The sequence below is a fragment of the Simochromis diagramma genome, unplaced genomic scaffold, assembly GCF_900408965.1.
Source record: "Simochromis diagramma unplaced genomic scaffold, fSimDia1.1 OVJJ01000304.1, whole genome shotgun sequence".
Taxonomy (NCBI): domain Eukaryota; kingdom Metazoa; phylum Chordata; class Actinopteri; order Cichliformes; family Cichlidae; genus Simochromis; species Simochromis diagramma.
Window position 1 is genome coordinate 2,038,858 of NW_024387030.1, and position 21,734 is coordinate 2,060,591.

The 21,734-nt window shown below is 38.4% G+C and overlaps 1 protein-coding gene and 1 long non-coding RNA gene across 7 annotated transcripts in view; one reads left to right on the top strand and one right to left on the bottom strand.

The window, feature by feature from the left end:
- Positions 1-4,357: 4,357 nt before the first annotated feature.
- Positions 4,358-8,241, top strand: LOC120739495. Its single transcript, XR_005697231.1, has 3 exons — positions 4,358-4,422; positions 5,510-5,591; positions 8,070-8,241. It is a non-coding gene; the product is annotated as an uncharacterized LOC120739495 (long non-coding RNA).
- Positions 8,242-16,014: 7,773 nt separating this feature from the next.
- LOC120739480 (leucine-rich repeat and fibronectin type-III domain-containing protein 2) overlaps positions 16,015-21,734 on the bottom strand; it is a 134,169-nt gene continuing 128,449 nt past the window's right edge. For all 6 annotated transcript variants that reach the window (XM_040041244.1, XM_040041240.1, XM_040041241.1 and 3 more), the window contains one exon: positions 16,015-20,967. In XM_040041244.1, coding sequence (XP_039897178.1) covers positions 19,986-20,967 — 982 coding nt within the window. In that variant the 3' untranslated portion in view covers positions 16,015-19,985. The remainder of the gene's footprint in view (positions 20,968-21,734) is intronic.

The following is a 21,734-nucleotide window of genomic DNA, read 5'->3' on the forward strand; positions in this document are numbered from 1 at the left end:
ACCGATGATGGTTCCAATGCTGGAGAGATTGTCGAACGGAAGAGCCATAGAAGTTCCGTAGTGTGAAGGTATTTCGGCTATTTCAAGTCTGACAAAAAACAGAGTAGCGCGCACTATAAATTGTGCCGAAAGCAAGTCTGGAAATACAATAAATCGCTTTCTGACTGAAAGCGCTAATTCGTCATTCGGCTTTTGTCAGACTAACGTAACTGTTAAAACTGTTTGAAAAGCTCATCTATACAACAAGGAGAGATTGAGAATTTCCTTTTAGTTCTCAGTTTATTTGATATTGACAAAAGTTAGTTTGTTTTACAGAAGAACAGACAAAATTGACTAAGATTTATTTTTAGAATTAATATTTTGTTTCTAAGTGGAATTGACAATTTAGTAGCCTGTTTCGTTTGTTCTATTTTGAAACTTAAACGCTTTAGCAGCTGCCTTTTGTGTAGTTTGCAATATTTGCCTTTTATTTATCTGAAAAAGTCATGTTCCTTAAGTACATCTACCCTGTTGAGCTTATTATGGGAAATAAATATTTAAATCAAAACAAGCTGCTGATTATTTCACATTTTACTTGTGAGCAACGGCACATTTAAATCTTACAAATATAGTTATTTAGCTTATATCGTGATATATATATCGTTATCGCCTGAAATGAAAAAAAAAACAACATATCGTGATATGAAAAAATCTTATATCGCCCAGCTCTATGTGACAGGCTGGTAAATTGGAAACAGGTGGAGTGGGAAGGTGGGTGTGTGAGTCAGGTGACTTCAAACATGAAGAAACATGCAGCACTGGTGATATGTGATAAAAGGTTTTCTAATATATCACACGAACCACTGAATAAACTTAATTGACCTATTCTTAAATATCTGTGTAACATATTAAACCATATAATTTTTGAAAAGTTGTAATGCCATGTAACAATTTAAAATTTTAAATCAATATTTTATTCAAAATAGAACTGAGAAAGTCTATCAAATGTTAAAACTGTGACAGCAACATGTATTATCAAAGTTGGGATCAGGGCAACAAAAAGGCTGCAAAAGTGGAACTGAAGGGAAACAGCTGGAGGAACACTATGCAACTAATTAGGCTAATTGGCAACAGGTCATGATGATGTAAATGGTTTAAACAGAGCGTCTTTCTCAGAAATAAAGGTGGGCAGAGGTTCACCGATCTTTACATAACTGAGGCTAAAGGTAATGGAACAATTTCAAAACATGTTTGTCAAAGTAAAATTACGAAGACTTTCAAAAGATTCCTGAATCTTTTGATGATATTGAAGCCTGGTTCAAAAGCCTGAATCTCTGATGGAGTATGGTGTATATGAGTCTTTATAAAAGTGGCAGCTTTTCCACATGGTAAGACACCAGTGCTCTGATGCATATAGGTTTAGTAGCATATGCTCCCATCAAAATGCATATTTACACATGCTAAGCTATATACAGCATCTTATAAAAGCATGGTTTTATAGTAGAAAAGTCTGGGTGCCAAATATGCCTGCCTGACTGCATGTTTGTATTGCTGCCATCAAATTCCAAATGAGCTAATATTTTTTTAAGTAATCATACATTTTCTCAGCTTAAACATTTGGTATGCATTCTGTGTTTTATTGTGAATAAAATATGAGTTTGAGATCTGCAAATTATTATTTTGTTAATCACATTTTACAGTGTCACAACTTTTTTAAAAGCGAGTTTAGATAAAATTGTCATTGATGTAGGACTCAAACGCAGGACTCGTACACAGAATGAAACTTAAAGTCTTCTTGCTGGGAAGACTTCTCCATAAAAATAAACTTCACAAAAAACAAACCAAAACCTCAATTATGAAAACCAGAAACTAAAAACACAACCTAGGAAACCAAACCAGGGACTGAGAACTAGAACTTCATCAGGACCACGCAGGGAGAAACACAGCACAGTGAGGGTACAACGTGGCAAAGGGAAACACGGGGCTTAAATGCACTGGGAAGCCAACGAGAGGATGGAGAACAGGTGGGAACACAGCTGGGACAAATCAGACTAACGAGATATAGAAAGCAAAGCAGAATACATTGACAATGATTCAGACTGCCAAAATAAAACAGGAATCATAACACAGAGACACGGACTTGACACAGAGACAGACTCTGAAACAGCGGGAATATGAAGCAGAGAGACAAGAGTCAAAGGATGTGGGACACTGAGAAGACATAAAGACAGAAAACTAAGACTAAACATACGACACACGGAGAACAGAATTAGACCTTCACCAGGAACACAGAGGAGGCACAGAAACAGAAACCTTCTAACCAGAAACTATAAATATAAGACAAACAGAAAACCATAATTCAAAGAGTATAGCCCAGGGGTGGGCAATCTCAGTCCACGAGGGCCGGTGTCCCTGCAGGTTTTAGATCTCACCTTGGGTCAACACACCTGAATCACATGATTAGTTCGTTACCAGGCCTCTGGAGAACTTCAGGACATGTTGAGGAGCTAATTTGGCCATTTAAATCAGCTGTGTTGGTTCGAGGACACATCTAAAACCTGCAGGGACACCGGCCCTCGTGGACTGAGATTGCCCACCCCGGTATAGCCTAAACCAAAAACACAAACACTGGGTCACCAGACCCAGTGCCATGACAAAAATATAGGCACATTTATTACAGAAATTCTTTATTGCAGGGGAAGGAAAAAAAAAAAAAAAAAAAGGTAAATGGCCTGTATTTTTATAGCACCTTACTTTGCCCCTATGGACCCCAAAGCGCTTTACACTACATTCAGTCATCCACCCATTCACACACTGGTGATGGCAAGCTACATTGTAGCCACAGCTGACAGAGGCGAGGCTGCCAGACACTGGCACCATCGGGCCCTCCGACCCCCACCAGTAGGCAACGGGTGAAGTGTCTTGCCCAAGGACACAACGACCGAGACTGTCGGACCCAGGGCTCGAACCGGCAACCTTCCGATTACAAGACGAACGCCCAACTCTTGAGCCGTGATCGCCCCAAGTTAATCTTTCATATCCCTGTCCAGATAAAGAACTCAGAAACCTTATTTGAAACAAAGCAAACAGCCTGAAAATCAATGGTAAATTAAGTTTCCTGCTATGGCAGACAAATGAATAGGGACGACTGATGTATTTAAATCTAATCCACTTGGTCCCATCACTCTACACTGTAACAGTACTACATAATTTGAATTACTTTATTTTAGCACATTCATGCAAGTGCCAACCAGAGGTCAGTTTGTCCATGCTGTTTGTGTGCTGGACTGAGAAGGATAATGAGCATGCTCTCTAGGTCACTGTACACCTAACATTTGGATTCTTCATGAAGTGGCATATGTACAACTCGCCAGCTTTCACTGGAAGGAGATCAACTATAGATTTTGGCTTTACAGGACACAAGCCCAACAAATCCTGATAATCTACTGTGAAAAAGGCAATGACTCAACAGTGAAACACTCAACAAGAGTTTAAAATGAGCTGTATAGTGTACACAGTCATAATGTGTTTGAACCGAGCACACATCTAACACGCTGCTTCAAATGAATTCTTCCTGCACATTTTAATCTTTAGGAAATATATGAAAACACCAGAATGAAAGTGAACGTGCCACTGGTGTCCATGTGATCTCCACACTGGTGAAACAAACAAAATAGATATAACCAGAAAAGACTTACCTGGCAGATGGGCCTGAGAAAATAGCATTTCAGTTAATATGATTTGTGGATGGAACTTATTTCCGGGACCATTTGCACACTTGAAAGTGTGCCATAAAATATTCATAATGCTTGTAGCAGAGAAAGAAAATCTGTCTCTTCAATTACAGAGGCAATTTTTATGCATGAGATTTGAAAACAAGTTTACCACATATACCTGCTACAGTTGGATACAATGATTTAGTCCCATTCATCATCCCAACCATCTGGATGACATGGGGGTGGAGGACGTAGCACCGGGGACGGTAGCCGCCAAGAGGAAGGGTTTGAGGTTATACACACTTCTATGCTCTATTTACTGAGTGACATTTACACAATGTTTTACAAAAGGGTGAGCTGAGGTGAGCTACTGAGATGCATCATGCTGTGCTTCAGATGTCATACAGAGCTTCGTTATGCGGTGCTCACTGTTTGAGCATCAACTCAAACATGAATCGATAGGTAGAACTAGCTTTTTCTTTCAAATGAAACTTTGGACCATTTATTAGTGTACCAACTTGTGATTTTTTGGTATATGTTCCAGTGATCAGATGGGTACAAAATTATGATTATATGAGCATAATCCTGTTATGAGACGTGATACATTTCATATGTCATGCCTTAAGACATGGCATGGGAAAAACAGGCTAAAGACACAGACCTAGAACGGATCTCCATCCATTATCCATCCAGCTCAGGGATGTGGGGTCTATCCTAATGTCACTGGGTAAGAAACACACACTGTATATAGTTTAGTTTGCACGTTTCGTCTCCTTTCTTCATCCCTCTCCTCATGCCTTAGTCCATCTACAGAGGAGGAGACAAAAAGGAGAGAGAGGAGTCAAGGCAACTAATATTTAACAAAATGAGACAGCCTTGCTTTGAAACCTAGTTTTAAAGCGGCGTCAAATGAATATGAAGTTTGGCACAGATGCTTCATAAACTGTTTTGTCATAGCCAAAAAATGCTCTGTTTTATCATCTCAGATGTAACAGTTTTTTACCATCCTAACAGTGATACTTTTTGCCCTATATTTAAGGCTGGTTTTATTAAATTCACAGCATTTGCCGTCTGACAGCAAATCTTACAGTTTTGATCATTTTATATAACAGATGTAAGTAATGGACACAAAGTTTAAGGGAATATAAGGCAATATACAAACTCCCATCACAGTTTGTATATTGCTGATGTGTGCTATGACTCTTTTACACAATGAAGGTAAAAAACTTTTCCACAAAGGATAAGTCTGTGAATCCTTGATTATAGCTCCTCTGTCAAGCCTTTTCTCTCTTTTTCTGATGCATTTTAGGAAGTCAGACACCTATCAGCACAGCGTATTGAGACTGTTTTCCAGGACATAGACAGGAAGACAGAGAACAGAGGAAAAAAGAAGGCACACATTCAAGAAATTCCTATCGAGACAACCATTCACACTCACATTCACATCTACAGTTGATTTAGAATCAGAAATTAACTGAACAGGCACAGCCTTTGAGGGGAAGCTAGAATACCTGGAGAGAACCCACAGAGTAAAGAACACGCTGCACACAGGAAGCCCCAAAACCAGGACATGCTTGCTGTGAGGCAACAGTGAGCACTGTTATGATGTTAGTACCTTTGTGCATGGTTCATTTTAGTCAACAGAACATATTCATGTTACATTTATTAAGGTTATATCTTATATTTGATGTTTTACATAATATAATCACAGGTTATTATACATCTTTTATGTCTTTTAAACATTTTGACACAACTCCTGCCATCTTTGTGCACAGTTGCCATGGTTCCTACTGTTATTTTTTATCTTTTGCAAGGTTAGTGGAAACTCTGCAGTGTTACCACAGACTATCACCAGTAAGAGTCTGTAAAATCCAGTTAAATCATCAGTAAATCCAGGTAAGTCACTTCTAAACTCTGACTAAATTCTCTGGTATTACCTACCCGATCTTACCACTGAATTGTAACTCATTCAGGAGAGGCTTCTATTACTTGTTCGCTGAAGTATTTTCTGTCTGGTTTCAGCTTTAGTGGCGATACTAAATCTTTAGATAACATTAATAAAGTGATGTTTCTTCAGCCAGCAGTCAAAGGATGATTTAGACCGCCACCATTAATGGAGCTTATTTGCTTCTCCTGACAGCAAAACAAAAGTTGTCCATCTGAAAGTCGCATCTGCTTTTGTGTAATTTGTCTCCTTTGTTTCCACCCCATCTCTGGGAAATGTATAGATAACTCCAGTTATCTTATTTTTCTTCCAATAACCTACAATGTCATACATTAGTGACAAACATATATTGTTAATTAATGCTGCTGGCACTTCTTGTTATCACTGATACAACAGCAGTGAGACACAATATAGGCCTGTTAAGGAAAGGCAGACGAACGTTATTGATCAGGAGCTGCAGTATGTAATTCTACTGATGCTGCGGGTCACTAAATTAGATTTTGCATTATTGCAGTGATAGCTAGAGTCAGCAGCAATCTTAACTTATCTTATATATTGACATTAATTCTCACCTCGAGTTGTTATTTAATTTGGTTGCAATTTATTTTTTTGTTTTGTTTTTTTGGACACGAGCCTACTAAAAAAGGAACCAGTTGGTTAGAAACATTTAGAGTTTGCTGTTGGGCAGATTTGACAAGAAGCCATAATTGCTATTATGCTATAGAAGACACAACATTAGTTTGAATCACCTGATGATTTTGGGGTCAGTGTGTGCCTCCTGAAACACTTGGGGGAACAACTGTCTGTTATGCTTGCTAGCTCTGCTGTGTTCACTGGCTAGCTGGCACTGCAGTTTGGTGAAGGGCATAGAAATTGTAAGATGACTGCATCCATAGCATTTTATTGTTTTATCAACCACTCATCTTGATTAACACAAAGTTATATTCACCCCTTCAAACATACATTCACACAAAGCCTGAAGTTTTGTATGTTTGTACATCACATTTTCTTGTGCCAAGTCTGTGATTCAGTTTCTTGCTTAAACACACTTTGAAATGTGGAGTGGAGGAGCCTGGGAGCGAACCCCTTTCACCTTCCAATTAGTGGATTCCACACTCTACCTCCGGATCTGTCGCCCACATGCTGTGAGATTTTATTTAATTTAATTTTTTCCCACCAAACAGTTCCATCCAATCCATCAGCCGAGACACGCAAAAACAAAATAGACCTTAAAGTGCACATCAAAATCAGATGACTGTTTCCTATAGGTTCATTATACACACAGTCATTTAATCATTTACCAAATATAAAAAGAGATTAACTGGTGCAGCTAAGACATTTAACACCAAACAGTTGCTTCTTCTGTCATTAGACAAAATGTATTAAACTTCTGCTCAGATCATCGCAGATTTTTGAATAATAAAAAAATCAGTCTGTCAACCAACCGATTCGAGCTGTCAAACTGCTGCATCGCTTCTAACAGTCAGTTAGAAACTCCATCATGACAGATTTTACATTTCTGTTCCAGAGCTTTTTTCAGTCTGCAAGGCAGCAATTACATTTTAGAGCTCAAAGTTTTATTCTCCTGGGTACATTCAGTAAACACAACTTTATCTAAGCTTTTCTTTAGTAAGTTTGTGATTAACTGTCAGCTGAATGAAGCATTGCTTAAGCGCTTATAGGTTGAGTTTGCACAGATAAGGTTGAAAAGCCTTCATAGACTTACTTTAATTTATAGAAATGTGTGTCTGTTGATAACACTATTTGACAGGGGAGATTTAGTTAGTTTTTCTTTTTTTTTTTTTTTTAAATTGATGATTGAGGTTTACCCCTTTTTTGCTTGTGACCTTCACGCGTTAGTATTGACATGCTCACTTAACAGGGCTATCGACAGCATACAGGGGTGATTTCAGTGCCAAATCTCTCATCGCATATGACATCATACTCTGAATAGCACAGGAGTCCTTGAGCTGAAAGATGAAAAATTGGAGGTGTTGAAAAAAATAATCAGTGGAGGTGGAGAAGTACTGATGCAACGCAGGGCACGCATTGACTGGTTATTTGGAAACTTAGCGCAGCTCCCATGCAGGGAAAGTTTAGGGGAACACAGACATTGTGTAGGTGCATCACAGGAGGCCAAGTCAATGAGATAGCTCCGGTTGATTGTGAAAACTCACAAAAAACTTAAATGTAAAATAAACAGAAAAAAAAAATATTTCAATATGTAAAGGAGTGAAGTTATTCTTTTTATTATTCTCCCATTTGCGTAGGTATTTGCCTACACAGAAGAATGCTGAGCCCTTAATACAACACCATACTCTCTACCTACTAGCTGTCTGCTGTGTATAGAGTTATGTGAAGCCTGCATGCCTGCTGTATTGGGAAATTAATGTAAATGACAGGACTGAATCTTTTACATCTTCTTTCAGATGATTCCTTTGGGGCCACCACAGAGGATTATCTCCCCCATGCTTCTTGTGTCAGACCAGCCCTCTGCATGTTCTCCTTCACTATAGCCATAAAACTTCTCTTTAGTCTTCCTCTTTTTCTCTGCTGCTCAGAGGTCCAATTGTTCAATTTATTCATTATCCCACCTCAGGTATCTCAGCCTTATTTCTCTAACTTTGTCTCCAAACTGCTGAATCTGAATAAATTATATAGATTAGTGAAGTTTTACTCTACAATTGTTAATGATTTTCTTCAGCCAGTCATTACTACATCTGCTGAAATAACTAGACGTTGGTAAAATTATTCAAGGAATAAATACTTCATAAAATCATGTTAGGTATGGCAGACATGAAAATATCAAGACTGGAATTAATAGAAATATGAGCCCATCATGAAGAAGCTGTAGAAATGACAGTTAATGTAATAATGGGGTGATGTGATTGCATTTTCTATCCATCCAGAGAAGCATTTTATTGCAGTTTGACTATTATTACACTATTATACAGGTTTCACTTAATTGCTTGTTACAGAGAGAGAGTCAGAGTGACAGCTAATGTGATACTTATTAAGCCTGATAGAAAGCAGACCGACTCGGAGAAGAGGCAAAATTGCATCTGGCAGGCACAAATTTTAAACTTTCCCTGCCCAGACAACTTTGTCTCAGGAATAAACAAACCCCACGCTGAGTTAGTGTGTCCCTTAGGAGCTATTAATAATAGGGTTATTAATATAGCATTCAAGGAATACAGGAACACCATGAATGTAGTGATGAGGGAGATGATAGATAAGGCTTGGTTTCACAAAGCACGTTGGACATGAAAACCTTTATTCATGACCTCCAATAAAATCTGCTTTGACTCTATAAAAAGACAAAACAGACTGCTGCAGGCCGTGCTCAGGCATCCTAGAAGATGGATAGATGCACTGTGGGTCTGCTAGCATGCAAAAGCTGCATTAAAGTAACTGTTTAAAAAAAAAAAAATCAGACAGCCTAAACGGGGTTACTGCCCTGTAAAATAAAACTTAAGTAGTAGTTTCTGGAGTAAAGCACTGACAGTGAAAGTCAAAGATGAAAGCAGATCAAGATAATTAGGATGAACGCGCCTACCGGGTAGCACAGCCAAAGAAACAATGATAGTCAACAAATCTTGCCTGCTTTTTCTCTATTCATCAAAACTTTGCTGTTAACAAAGTGCTTATTTCGTATCCTAGCTGGCACAAATCAGAACACTTATTCCACTCAAGTGAGGAAGCTGAATCTGCATATACTGCCATGTTTGTTTGTGTGTGTGTGTGTGTGTGTGTGTGTGTGTGTGTGTGTGTGTGGAGACTCCTGGCATATCATTAGCCTTAGTGCTAATGATATGGAGTTAAACTGAATTATTTATATTTGTGTAGGGAATGAAAGTTTTAAGCTTGTGTGGAGGCCAATGTCATTTTCAATTCTGCTTATTGGTAGGATTTATTTCGGGTTAGCTCATTTATCCGAGGTAAATTTTTCTGTGTGGAAAAATAAGAAATCTGCTTAACGTTATGCATTAGTCGAGGTGGTTGTAGTCTAAGGGCTGTATTGGGGAGTGGGGAACTACATGTAATTAAACAAATAGAATATGTATATGTAAACCCCAGGTGTAGCTTTTGGGTCTCAATTAACACTTTCCTAAAAACTTAGATGCTTTCTTTATTTTCAGGTTAATTAAAAAAAAAGTCTGTTTTGTAAATTATGGTCTCTGTGATATCATTACTGACACCATCTGATGCTTTACCTTTCCAAAGGACATGCACGCAGTAAGTTGCTGTAACAAAAGAGGGAGATGTTTTATTTCAAGCCAACACTCCAATTACCTACTAAGCCAGTATTTAAACAAACATTATTAACACATTTACATGTATACATATTAGTCACCTAGCGTAATCGTCTCTGGCGATGCACTTTATACGTTTTTTTGCTCATTAGTGACTCCTTGGCTTTAAATATATAATCTCCCTCTGCTGGTAATGCAACTTCTGCATTCTTGTCCATTTCATGTTTTGGAGAGGCAAAGCATGAAATGGACACAATGTACTGGCGTGTCTATTGCACGTATTACATGGGACTCTGTGAGAGTCAGAAAGAAAAACTATATTGGGCATGCTCATTGGGTCAGACTGTCATGGTTTGCTGTACTCACCTTTTCCTCCAGGGCGCTGTCTGGGTGTTTGGGCCATCTTGGACTCCACGCTCACGCACTACTCACCTGCTGCTCATCTCTGCTAATTGCTTCAGGCAGTACTTAAGGCCTTGGTGGAGTGTTGGTCCTCGGTGGATCGTTGTACTTACTTCCACCTTCTTGGACCCCCGCCTGTCTTCCCTGAACCCTACCTGAAGGAGCAAGAGTGTGAATGAGGCACGGCATGGATTTTGGACTGAGTGTGTTTTGTATCATGGGCTAAGTGAAGAGGAGTGTGAGTGTGTTTCCCCCCCAGCCTTGGACCTTCCCTTGGAATCCCTGGAGGCCACTCCCCACATTTGCTGTATATGTGTACATATCTCACCTGCTGCTGTAAATAAATCCTTTTCTGCATGCACAGCTCTGAATGCCACATTTGAATTATTATTTTTATTGTTATTAGTATCCCATTTTGTTTAGTTAACATATTTTTGTGCTACTACTTCCCTACTTTAAATCTTCTGTGACAGGCTCCGCCCTTTTTTAATGCCATGATTAAGCCCACTGTGATGCATTTGCCTCCAGTTACACCCCCACATACTGTATCTGAGACTTTGCTCAATTCTTTCCATCATCTTGGATAAACTCTATAAATGTATTAACTATTGCTTTTTATTGTTTCTTTAGAGCTGTTGCCTGTTCCCCAGTTTCTTGAAGTACATGGACCTGTCCCTCATTGTGAATCTTTGGTTTGAACGTGTGTGAGTGGGCAGGCCTTACTTTGTCAGAGGTGTTCCTGGATGCACGTACTCTCAGCAGTTCCTGTTTGATCCGTAACTGGTACACCTGCACCAGATCACATCCCTCGTGAATATTTAAGGACTGGCTCAGTCATCCAGCCTTTGCCAGATTCTACAGCTCAACACTGGTATCAGATTCAGTCTTTTTTTCTTTCCTAGTGTGTGCCTGAGCTTCTCTCCCCGTCTCACATTGTCATGTGCCAGCCAGTCGGACTGAGAATTCACTCTGAAATAAATCTCTCAGGAAAACCTCTGTCTGGGATTCATCCGTCCCCTTGCACACGTCATCCTAATAAATAAACCTTGAATTGAGCTCCCACTGTTTGTGTCTGCAATTTTGACTCTGCTAATTATGCTTTATTCATGTTATTTGAGACATTGACTGTTTTACTGAGCAGTCCTGCTTGGTGCACTTTCCTGACCTGGAAAACACTAAAGCTGACCAGCTTGCACCTGATGAATAGTACATTTTTTTTTTTTTGGTTGTTTTGCTGTTCTGGACCCTGTTTTGCATAACTATTTAAATCCTTTAAATTCTTCCTTTTAAATTCTAATCCTTGTAGAACTGCAACCACATAAGCTAGCGCAATAATTCTTTTTGCATATGAAACCGGAGGAGTTGTACTTACATTTTATGCCATCAGCTTGTCCTGATCAGCTGTTCAGAACACTTCCTACATTGGAATAGCTGTTAGCACAAACTATCGTATATCTGCCATTTCCTGCCCAAAACCGGAAGTGACATCATTTTCACGGAAAATGTAGTTTTTTATCTTCGGGGCCTTGTAAGCCTATTCTGGTGATTTTAAAAGTCGTGTTTGACTTTATGCTTTTCTGTATAGTTTCTGGGATGCTTAGAACTCAAATTGCACTGCTGGAAATAGTTTATTTTGATGCACTTTTTTTTTTTTTTTTTTACAAATTTACATTATGATATTTATTTTTGGTTTTTCCTGCAGTATATAAAAATTGGTGTATCTCAAAAATAAAACTATGAAGACACTCAAAATAAATTTCCTGTGGTGGGAAACTATTTTGTGCTACTTATTTGTATTTACAGTTTTGAGGGATAAACGTCTTAAATGTCTCTAGCTAGAAAAATATGTAAAAAAGAAACCAAAACGATTTTCAATTTTTTTGTAGTTTTTTTCCACTTTTTTGCAGTTTATGTAGTTACTATGGACTTAATGCATACATATTATTAAAATTTGGGATATAACAGTTGTATTGATGTATAGCAATTTGAAATGCTCCCAATAATGGCACTACAGCGTGTAAAAACATAAAGATAAGCTCTGGCGGACTTGGTTCTATGGTAGGTAGGGTTAAAGTGATAATTTGTAAAACTATCCCTTTAAATTACTAAGATGTACCTGCAGTAACTGTCTGCTATTATTTGAAATAGAATAACATTTTACACTTGTTAATAAATAATCAGTCCTGAAGCAGGGGTGCTTTTGAGGAAGTTTCATAGAAGTTACCTTTCTTTGTGAAGCCACGGATTGGACCATTTAATTTCATCAGAAACTGGATCTGATTCTTGAGTCATATCTCTTCAAAGATGGCGGTGTCAGCCCATGGTGTGCAGATTAAAAAATATATCATCAAGTAGGAAACTCTGGATTTTGACCAATACCTGCAAAACTCACCTTTATCTTTGGTAAATAGCATATGATAACATTCTAACATGGTGGGAATAAATAATGCATCGATCAGTTCTGGTATGATTTTTGTTCAAGCTGACTTCCTAGAAACCAGCCAAAATTAAAGCACTTATTAGACAGACTAATAAGTAACTCGGAGAACTGCTGCATGTTTTGCATTCTGGAGTGGGCATTCTAAAACTTCTTGTGTACATTTATGTTCTACTGCGGCACTAAGAGCTCACAAAGAAATGAGTAATTATGGACGTGATTGTTATGTTTATCACTCTGCACCTGCAGATAAGTCACTTAATTCTAACAAACACTTCATGAGAGAACGCAGAGGCATCTGTACAAACATTCTGGGATGCTACTCTTTTGAATCAACTTAAACCACAAAGGATGTAAGCAAAACAGAATAGTTCTCTGTCCTAATGTGCTGGCCATGGTTATCCAGTGATTTACATAAATACATGCTAAACAGAAATATTCCCCGAACAGTTCGTAGACAGCAGATATATTTGTTACTAGCAATTTACTCTAAAATCCCAGAACTGTTTTCACAAAAATCAAATCAAATGTGTTTGGTTATTTTCCTCTGGAAAGAAAACTCACCAGAGTCCACTGACTACACTGGAAAGAGGCTCTTCGGGCCACATTTGATTTGACCGACACTCTCACCATTTCAAATTAAATACACTAGAATTTGTTTCAGCTGAATAGATTTGAAGTGAAAATGCTTAAAGACATGTGGCCTAAGGATGAACAGTCCTTTTCACGTGCTGTACATTAAGGTCTCTGTTTCAGAAATAGAAGAAAAGCAAAGGTGCAAATTGCACAGTTGTTCAGTTTTGTGCATCTTGCAAAGATAATCCTGTATAATATAGAATTAGAGATCAGAAAATCACACAAACATTTACTGAACCTGACTGTTTTCCCCAATAGACTGGCTGAGCAGCAAAAATCACATCTGAAAAGTCTAGAGATTACAGATACAGTACAGCTATCGCGTGCACACAAAGGGACCGGGAGTAAGCCTGATGAGTGAGAGAGACGGAAGCTGATTTTTTTTTTTTTCATGAGTCATCCAACCATTACACCTCCGGTTAAGAAATCACCAGACTGTGTAACCCTTTATCACTAAGGGACTTTTTTGTAGCACTCAGTGGTAAGACAATTCTGCTTTCCTCTGCATTCACTTTTTTTTTAAAGAATTATTTTTGTTGTGGTATTAATATCTTAAAATATTTTATATTATTTGAAGTGCCACTGCTTTGCCATTATTTATGCTGTTTCTTTATATCTTCTCGATTGCAAGAATCCATGTTTTCCTGTGTGGCAAATCATACCTGCGCTATATTTAGAAAGGTGGACGTAGAAGCAGGCTGTATTTCCTCATGTAGCTTTCTTCTTGTGGGCTGTACGGTTACATTTTTTTTTTCATCAACATTCCAAATTCAGCAATAGTGAGGGGAAAAAACATTTCTTTGTTTTCCAGATACATCAAAACATCAGGTTTATTTACCAAGGCTTTATGCAAATATGATGACCTGCAGACTGGGCTCATGTTCAGTTTCAGTGAATAAATGCTAAGTGGCAGCAGACTTTGTAAACACATTGACACTCTGATTTGTTTTCAATGTAGCTGTCACAAAAAGAAACAACAGTGTAAGAAAAAAAAACACACAAAAAGACTACTGTCAGGTTTGTTAAAGGTGCTTTTTTCTTCAACTTGTTTTACTGAATAGCAACCTGATAGCTCTTACAGATCTCACACATAAACCTGTGATGTGAGAAAAAAATGCAGTGTCCTTAATTTACTCTCTTAAAAAATGCTGCTGTCTATCTGATAATCTTTCAGCTCAGATCCTATAAAAGTGTATATCTGAATATCCGTTGTATCGTGAAAACACAAAGCCCCGTTCCAAACAAACTTCCCGACGTTCAGCACGCAGCGGTCATCTTCCTCTTGAGCCTTCAGGAGGTGCACATCGCTGTCTTATCAAGCAGCGCTTGGCCCTTGTGGAGATTATATTTACTCTGTGCTGCCGTAAGCACCTTTCCTGACAGATTATATGAATTAAGGCCTTATTATGGGCTCTGGCCAGGAGCTGCATGTACCGGTGATTTGTAATAAGGGCAGTGCTGAGGTGAGTCAGCAGCAACTGGCCTGATTACAGCAGCTGGACCTCAGGAGGAAAACCCGTGGCTCATCTGCGGTAAACAAACACCGCATGAGGGGAAGAACACTCCATTAGCTTCTTTGTACTTTGTAGGCAGACGCGGTTAGACAACACTTTCCATTCATAAGGATCACATTTGAAAAATGTCATCAATAATGGAATCTGTAAAGTAACTTGATGTCGCAGGAAGAAGAACGACAGAAGAGCCATTTTGGTTCATAGGAATTAGACAATATTTTATATTCTTTTGTAGCAAAATGTTTTCACACATAAACAGTTTTTTTTTCTTGTTTTTGTCCTGGAACCTCAGGTGAGAATCATGACTATGTTGAGTCAAATACACACTTAAATTTATATCTTAGTTAGCAGAGTGGAGGGGGATGTTATATGATGTCACAAGCAGAGACGGCAGGTTAAAGGGTCACTTCACACATTCACTAAAATACATATTTCAACGTGTACCTCCAGTGTCACAAAAGCAAATGTTTTCTGGTTTTATTTGCTCAAATTCCAAAATAAGCATCCTTGAAACTTCAGATGAAATAAAACAGATGGGAATAGATTTAGGTTTCTTCTGCTTATAGTCACAATGAATTCAATTTCAAAATCTTTAGCAAAACAACTTGTTTTAATATGTAAGGTAAAATGCTCTCCGCTTATAATAATGAGTGAAACTATCAGGATTCTCAGGATATAATGAGAAATTAATAGAAATGAAACCAAAAGAGGGAGGATGATTTGTTGCATGAAAGTGGACAATATAGATAAAAATTTACCTAACTTGTTTTTTTTTTTTGTGTGACTTTGTTGCATCGTTGTCATTAAAACCTACTGTTATTGGCAAATTAGGCAGACAAGTGTCTGCAAACAAAACACCTGAGATACTAAAGTAACGTGCTGATGATATTGGGTAATCTGACTTATTCTGTTAAGAATAAATAATAAATGTTATGAATCACACAGTCTGTAGCACTCATTCATTCGTAGCAAAGACAAAAATCTTCAAAAATGTAAGCTAACAATTGTTTAAAAAGTTGTAATGTTTTGGCAAACATTAAATTGAGGGTAAAACGACATTCGTTGAGGACTCAAAATCTCAAAGATACAGATTAACACTTTATTACGGGCTCAGTCATTTCGATTTTTTCTGTTCAGCATTGTGTAGGTATTCCTCAGGCTAGCAAATTCTTGCGAAAAGTTACATAGTTGGCAGTGATTCGAAGTCTTTCATACAGGTTTTCGTGGAAAACAATATGCTGGGAACAAAAAAAATCAGACAGTGATACAGAAGCATGTCTGTGTAGCTTATTGCTGCACCTGGGCTACAGCTCTGGTACAGAAGAACATTTACACTGATATTAGAGGGTTTTGATGAGAACGGTTTTGCTGCTGCTGCTGAGGAATTAGTTTTTGTTCAATTCATGAATCAGATCATTTTGGAACTGAACTGGAAAATGGGAACGATTGTCAAAACAGTAGAAATGTTATTATAAAACAATATATGGTTCTTAAAGAAGTAAGGACTAATATGAGTACTTTTCTGTCACTTTTATGCAAACAAACAAGATAATTTTGCAAAAAAAAAGAAAGAAAGAAAGAAAAAGCTGTATAGATGTTTTTCCTTATTTCCTTAGTTTTCTTTTCATTGATTTAATATCAATCAAACTTTTGAGCGTAAATCGAAAACTGCTGCTGGTTAAGTCGAACGTGGGTGTTAAGGTGAAATATGACATGTCTCTACTGATTAGAGTCACAGCACTCACAGTTGGTAAATAATTGTGTGGTGAAAGCATAGAAAGAGCAAAGAAGGCAGAAAAGTCACTGCACAGGTATGTTTATATCTAGCCTTTGCCTCAATAACACAAAGAATGTTTTGTTTTATAAAGTACTCCATGTAGATTGCTTTTGTTCAACAAACTGTGAGGTGGAAACTGATTATGAAAATCCATATCTGGCTACAGGCAAAAAAAAAAGTGAAGTAAAATAATACCAATCGTAGTTTAAACATAACATTATTGCCATTACCAAGATGAATGTTATGTGCAAACACACCTACACATTGATTTTATGTCATTCATGCTCTCACTCTCTTATTTGCAAACTGTGGAAGCTGCCATGCTGACCAACAGAGACTGCCCACGAGAGTGAGCTCAACAGTAAAACCTTTGGATTTAAAAACAAGGTTTTTTTTTTTTTTTGTTTTATAATGCAAATGTAATAGTTTAAATGACACAAAAGTAACTCCATGCCTCAACTGTCTCAGTCCTAAATGCACATGTGGCTTTCTGGAACAAAGTGCTATCCCTGCAACTGAATAATAAGAATAATAAGAAAAAAAGTCTCATTCATCCATTGGAGCAGTGCACGCTTCGTCCCATAACCCTGTTGCAATTATCTTGAACAAATGATTTATGTCGTTGGCCGCTTTGTAGGTATTACTCTGAATTTATCATTTATTTTAGACACATTATTGGAAAATGTTTGTGCTTTTTAAATTGCTGAATTTATAAGCTCATGATTTTAAAGCTCATTTGGATATACTGTATGTCATATACAGTTAAACACACTGAATGTCAGCAGTGTGGCTCACTGGCTAGAATGGATATACTGTATGGCATGGATACAGTGCAACTCAGTATTGCGGCAAAACATGTAATATACACTCTGGTCCACCGCGTCCGTTTCACGCTTTGCCTCTCCAAAACATGAAATGGACACACAAACAGAAGTTACATTACCGCATTACCAGCAGGGGGAGATAATATATTTAAAGCCAAGAAGTCAGTAGTGACCAAAAAAACGTATGCAGGACATTCCAAGGTCCTTAATCGCCACAAATGATTAAGCTAGGGGGCTAATATGTATTTACATGTAAATGTGTTAATAATATCTATTTAAACACTTTACTGTGATTATTTTCAAGTTGGCTTGAAATAAAATATCTCCCTCTTCCTTTACTGCAGCTTACTGGAACTTCGACATGCGTGTCCTTTTCACGCTTCGGAGAGGCAAAGAGTGAAACGGACACGGTGGACTGGCGTGTCTATTGCACGTTTTGTGGTGATATTGGGTTAAACAATGATTAAAGCTTTAGGTAAACAGGGTCCTGATCATTTTTGTAACAGATGTAACAGATCTATAGAAGAGATACATTGTTAAACTATATATATATTGGTCTGCATTTTCCAACACCGTTGTATTGCACTAGAGGCAAAGCTCTCTGAAACCATGAGCAAATAAAACCAAGATTGTCTACAGTGTACATGCAGGAATACCACTTGAGATAAGTTGGAAAATAAGTATTTTAGTCATTTGAGTGGCTTGACCCTTTAACAAAAGCCAGTCCTCCACTTCCCCCTTGCAGTATCACATAAAATCCCATTTCAGTAAGCCAACTAACAATGATCAAGTTGGTACGTCACAGTAAAGCACCTTCTCACTGTTTGCTTCACATAAAAATAAAAGTACTACTGCACGATTGCCCCCTTCCCCCATCCCCATTTACATTCTCACCCAGTTATTGTACAAAAAGAATGCCAATATACAGAACGGTACACCTACTGTAGGGAAGAAACGAAAACCGATGACCATCCCACATGTTAAAATGCAGCAGAGATCCACAGAATATCGAGAAAGGCATTAAAATGCAGAGATGTTGCAGTTTTGATCAGCAGTAATCTGAGTAGAGTCTAATTCAAAGTATTTTACTGCAATGTACAGCCCTGTATGAAAGAGAATGAAAGATAAATGGGCTCTCTGATGGATCAATTGAAATAATACATAAACCAACAAAGGTTCTGTATCATGTAACTTGGTGAAATGTTTGGCCCTTAATGAGTTATCGTTCCCCTTTTTTCCTTTCTTCTAAGCAGCACGATGACCTTTATCAAATGACAAATTCCCCCATTTAACCTGGCTAAATGAGTAATTGCCATACTCTCTTGTTTGTGTTACCTCATGAGAATAACAGCCTGACGATAGATCCTGCTTTTGGCAGCTTTGGGCAAATGATTAAGTGGGCTTGATGGATTTCAAACACCATCCACGTCCAGTGACTATAATATATCTTGATAACATCTGAAACCGTACCCTGAGGCGAACACTCTGTTTACATCAATGGGCCTTTTGCCTGCAGGGACCATTGTCACCAGGGCTAACCTATGGGGAGAGTATCAAAGCACTCAAACTGACATTTTGTTAGAGCAGGATTTAACCTGAGCTGGAAACACACTGGATTTTGACTGGATGGCAACAAATAGTTTTTTGACAGCTTTATAATCAAGCAAAGAACTTTGTGTGTGGAGCTGTTTGTGTTCAATCTTAGCTGTAGTCCTACTTGCTTTAAAATAACAACGTACGATACATAACCTGAGGTACAAATACAAGACTGGCTTGCTGTGGTTCATTGTTATGGTATCTAGAAAATAGGACCATATTGTTACTGAAAATTAATCATGTTATCAATTTGAAAGTGTTTGCAATGGCTGTATGAGAGATGGTAGCCTCTACATATGTGTATGTGTGAGAGGGTCTATTTGTATGTGACCAACAGCTACAACCTCAGTACCGAGATGTGCTTCTGCTGATGAATTGCCTCAAATAATAAATAGTAAAAATGATAGAAAAAATGACTGAAAATAAAAATGACTTTGTTTTAATTTTCTACTAGCTCCTCTGGTCTTTCTACTGTTGCAGTAGTCCCATTTCATGCTGAGGGTCCATGACATTGTGATCCACTTCACCACAATCGAGGCAAATCCTCTTGGTATTCAGTTGTTTTAATAAAGACATAGTAAATCCACTTAGAATTTCTTGTCTTTCTTTCCCTTTTCTCCCCTCAGGGATAATCTCATGTACCCTGTGGTTTGGGAAATATTCCTTGTGGGCCATTTCTGCAGTTGTTTTAAAATGGGGACATTTTTCAAATACAGTTTGACACTGTCAGAGATGAGATCATGACCAGGAATCTATTGATTTGAGTGTCTTATATTGTCACTTGGGTTAGCTTCATGCAGAAGATAGTTTCCCTTTGGGATATCCTTCACTTTTCACTCATGTTTCTTTTATTCTCATATAGATTTATTGTTTGGTCATGAATCTCACATGTGGTCTTTATGGTCTTCAAACCGTGCTCTCCATTACCCACTCGGAGCTCTCAAAACTGGGCTTCTCATCCTCACTGTCATCATACTGCAGCAGCATGCCATTAACAGACAGACTGCGTTTAGTCCAGATATTACTGATCCTGCGTGGGTAGCTGCTGCGACTCTGTGTGGCCCCTACGTGACCCATGTCAAACGAATGGCTCCTCTTTGGCTTACCCTCCTGGGGGAGCCCTAGGATGCGTCCCAGCATGGTTGTGGACTCTGCCCTTCCAAGCAATGGTTCTTTATCAGACGGTGGTGCCACAGCCACTGCCATAGCATTGGAACTGGTGGAGGGTCCAGAAGTCCCTGCGCCATCTCTCCCTGCCCCTCGCAGCTCCAGTGAGGTGAAGGCCCCTAAAAGGTGGTCCAAGTTTGGGCGTGCTTTGGGGCCGTGCCTCCTGAACTTGTTGCTGGGCAGGGTGGTGCACTCACTGCTTTGCATGCTGTAGCGGTCACCAGCCCCTCTTGCTGTTTGGCTGTCTAACGAGTTAGAAGAGGAGGAGGACGAAGAGAGACTGCTCTGGAGCGATCCACACTTGAACTCTACCATTTCCTCACGCATGACCACCACTGTAGATTTGACCTGTGGTGGGGCACCGTTGAACCTGTTCATTCCTCCGTTCGTCTGAGAGTATGTGTTACTCACAGTGGGCAGTTTATTAGTCTGGATCCCACTCGTCACCTTATAGCGAACCATGAGGATAATGATGAAAACCAGCAGTGTGGCCACGATGATGCCACCGATGACCAGGATCATAGTGCCACCCATGAAGCCACTGTGAATAGATTGACACTGTGGGTAATCCTCAGTGGTGACAAATTGGACACAGCCTACAATATTGGTGGCAGTGAGAGTCGTAGCAGTATCATCCCAAATGGCCAAGACACACAGGTCATACTGCATCCCTGGGACCAGATTAGTGAGTACAAAGGCCCTGTTAGTCATGGGAATCATTCTGAAAACAGAAACAGAGAGACGACATTAAAAATACAGACCTCTTGCCACAGGGATTCAAAACAAGGCCATAGTGCCAAAATGTTGAAAGTAGTTTGAATTAATATCTTATGCTTTGACATATCAAGGAAATAGTACACAATTAACCATGCTAAGTAGTTATTTATATGCACAAAGTAATTCAAAAAGATTACTTCATTGCTCCCGGTATATACCATTTGATATCCATGCAAGCAAATAGTAATGAGATAAATAGTGAATGGCCAATTTTTAAATATTGTTTTGGCTAAATGTAATATCTTGTACAATCCATTAAACACACATTAAGTTGTTTCAAGTCAATTTGTTATTATTTCTGATGTTTTAATATGACTGGTTAATTAAGCTTCAGTGCCTTTTGAGTTAAACTGAAACTCAAATCTGCAGTAAGTTAATTGCCCAAGAGCTTTGCCAATGAAAAGGGTGTTTTCAAAACCTGTATTTTATTGCATAGACAGCAATTGCTTTTATCCACTCATTCATCTGGATATTTGATCTCAGAGACATTTAATTAGTAAATCCTCTTTCTCCACATGTCAAAACATGTAATTTAAAACCCTGCGCATGACTTTCCAAATGAATGCAGTAAAGTTTTTTAAGTGTTACCCTACAAAGAAGCAAGTCAATTGTAATTTGCTGTGCTTGACAGGTCGCACATGCTGCTATCGAATCCAAAACTTCAAAGTAGTTGGATTTAAAATGCTGTTTTGATGCTAAATTAATAAATCT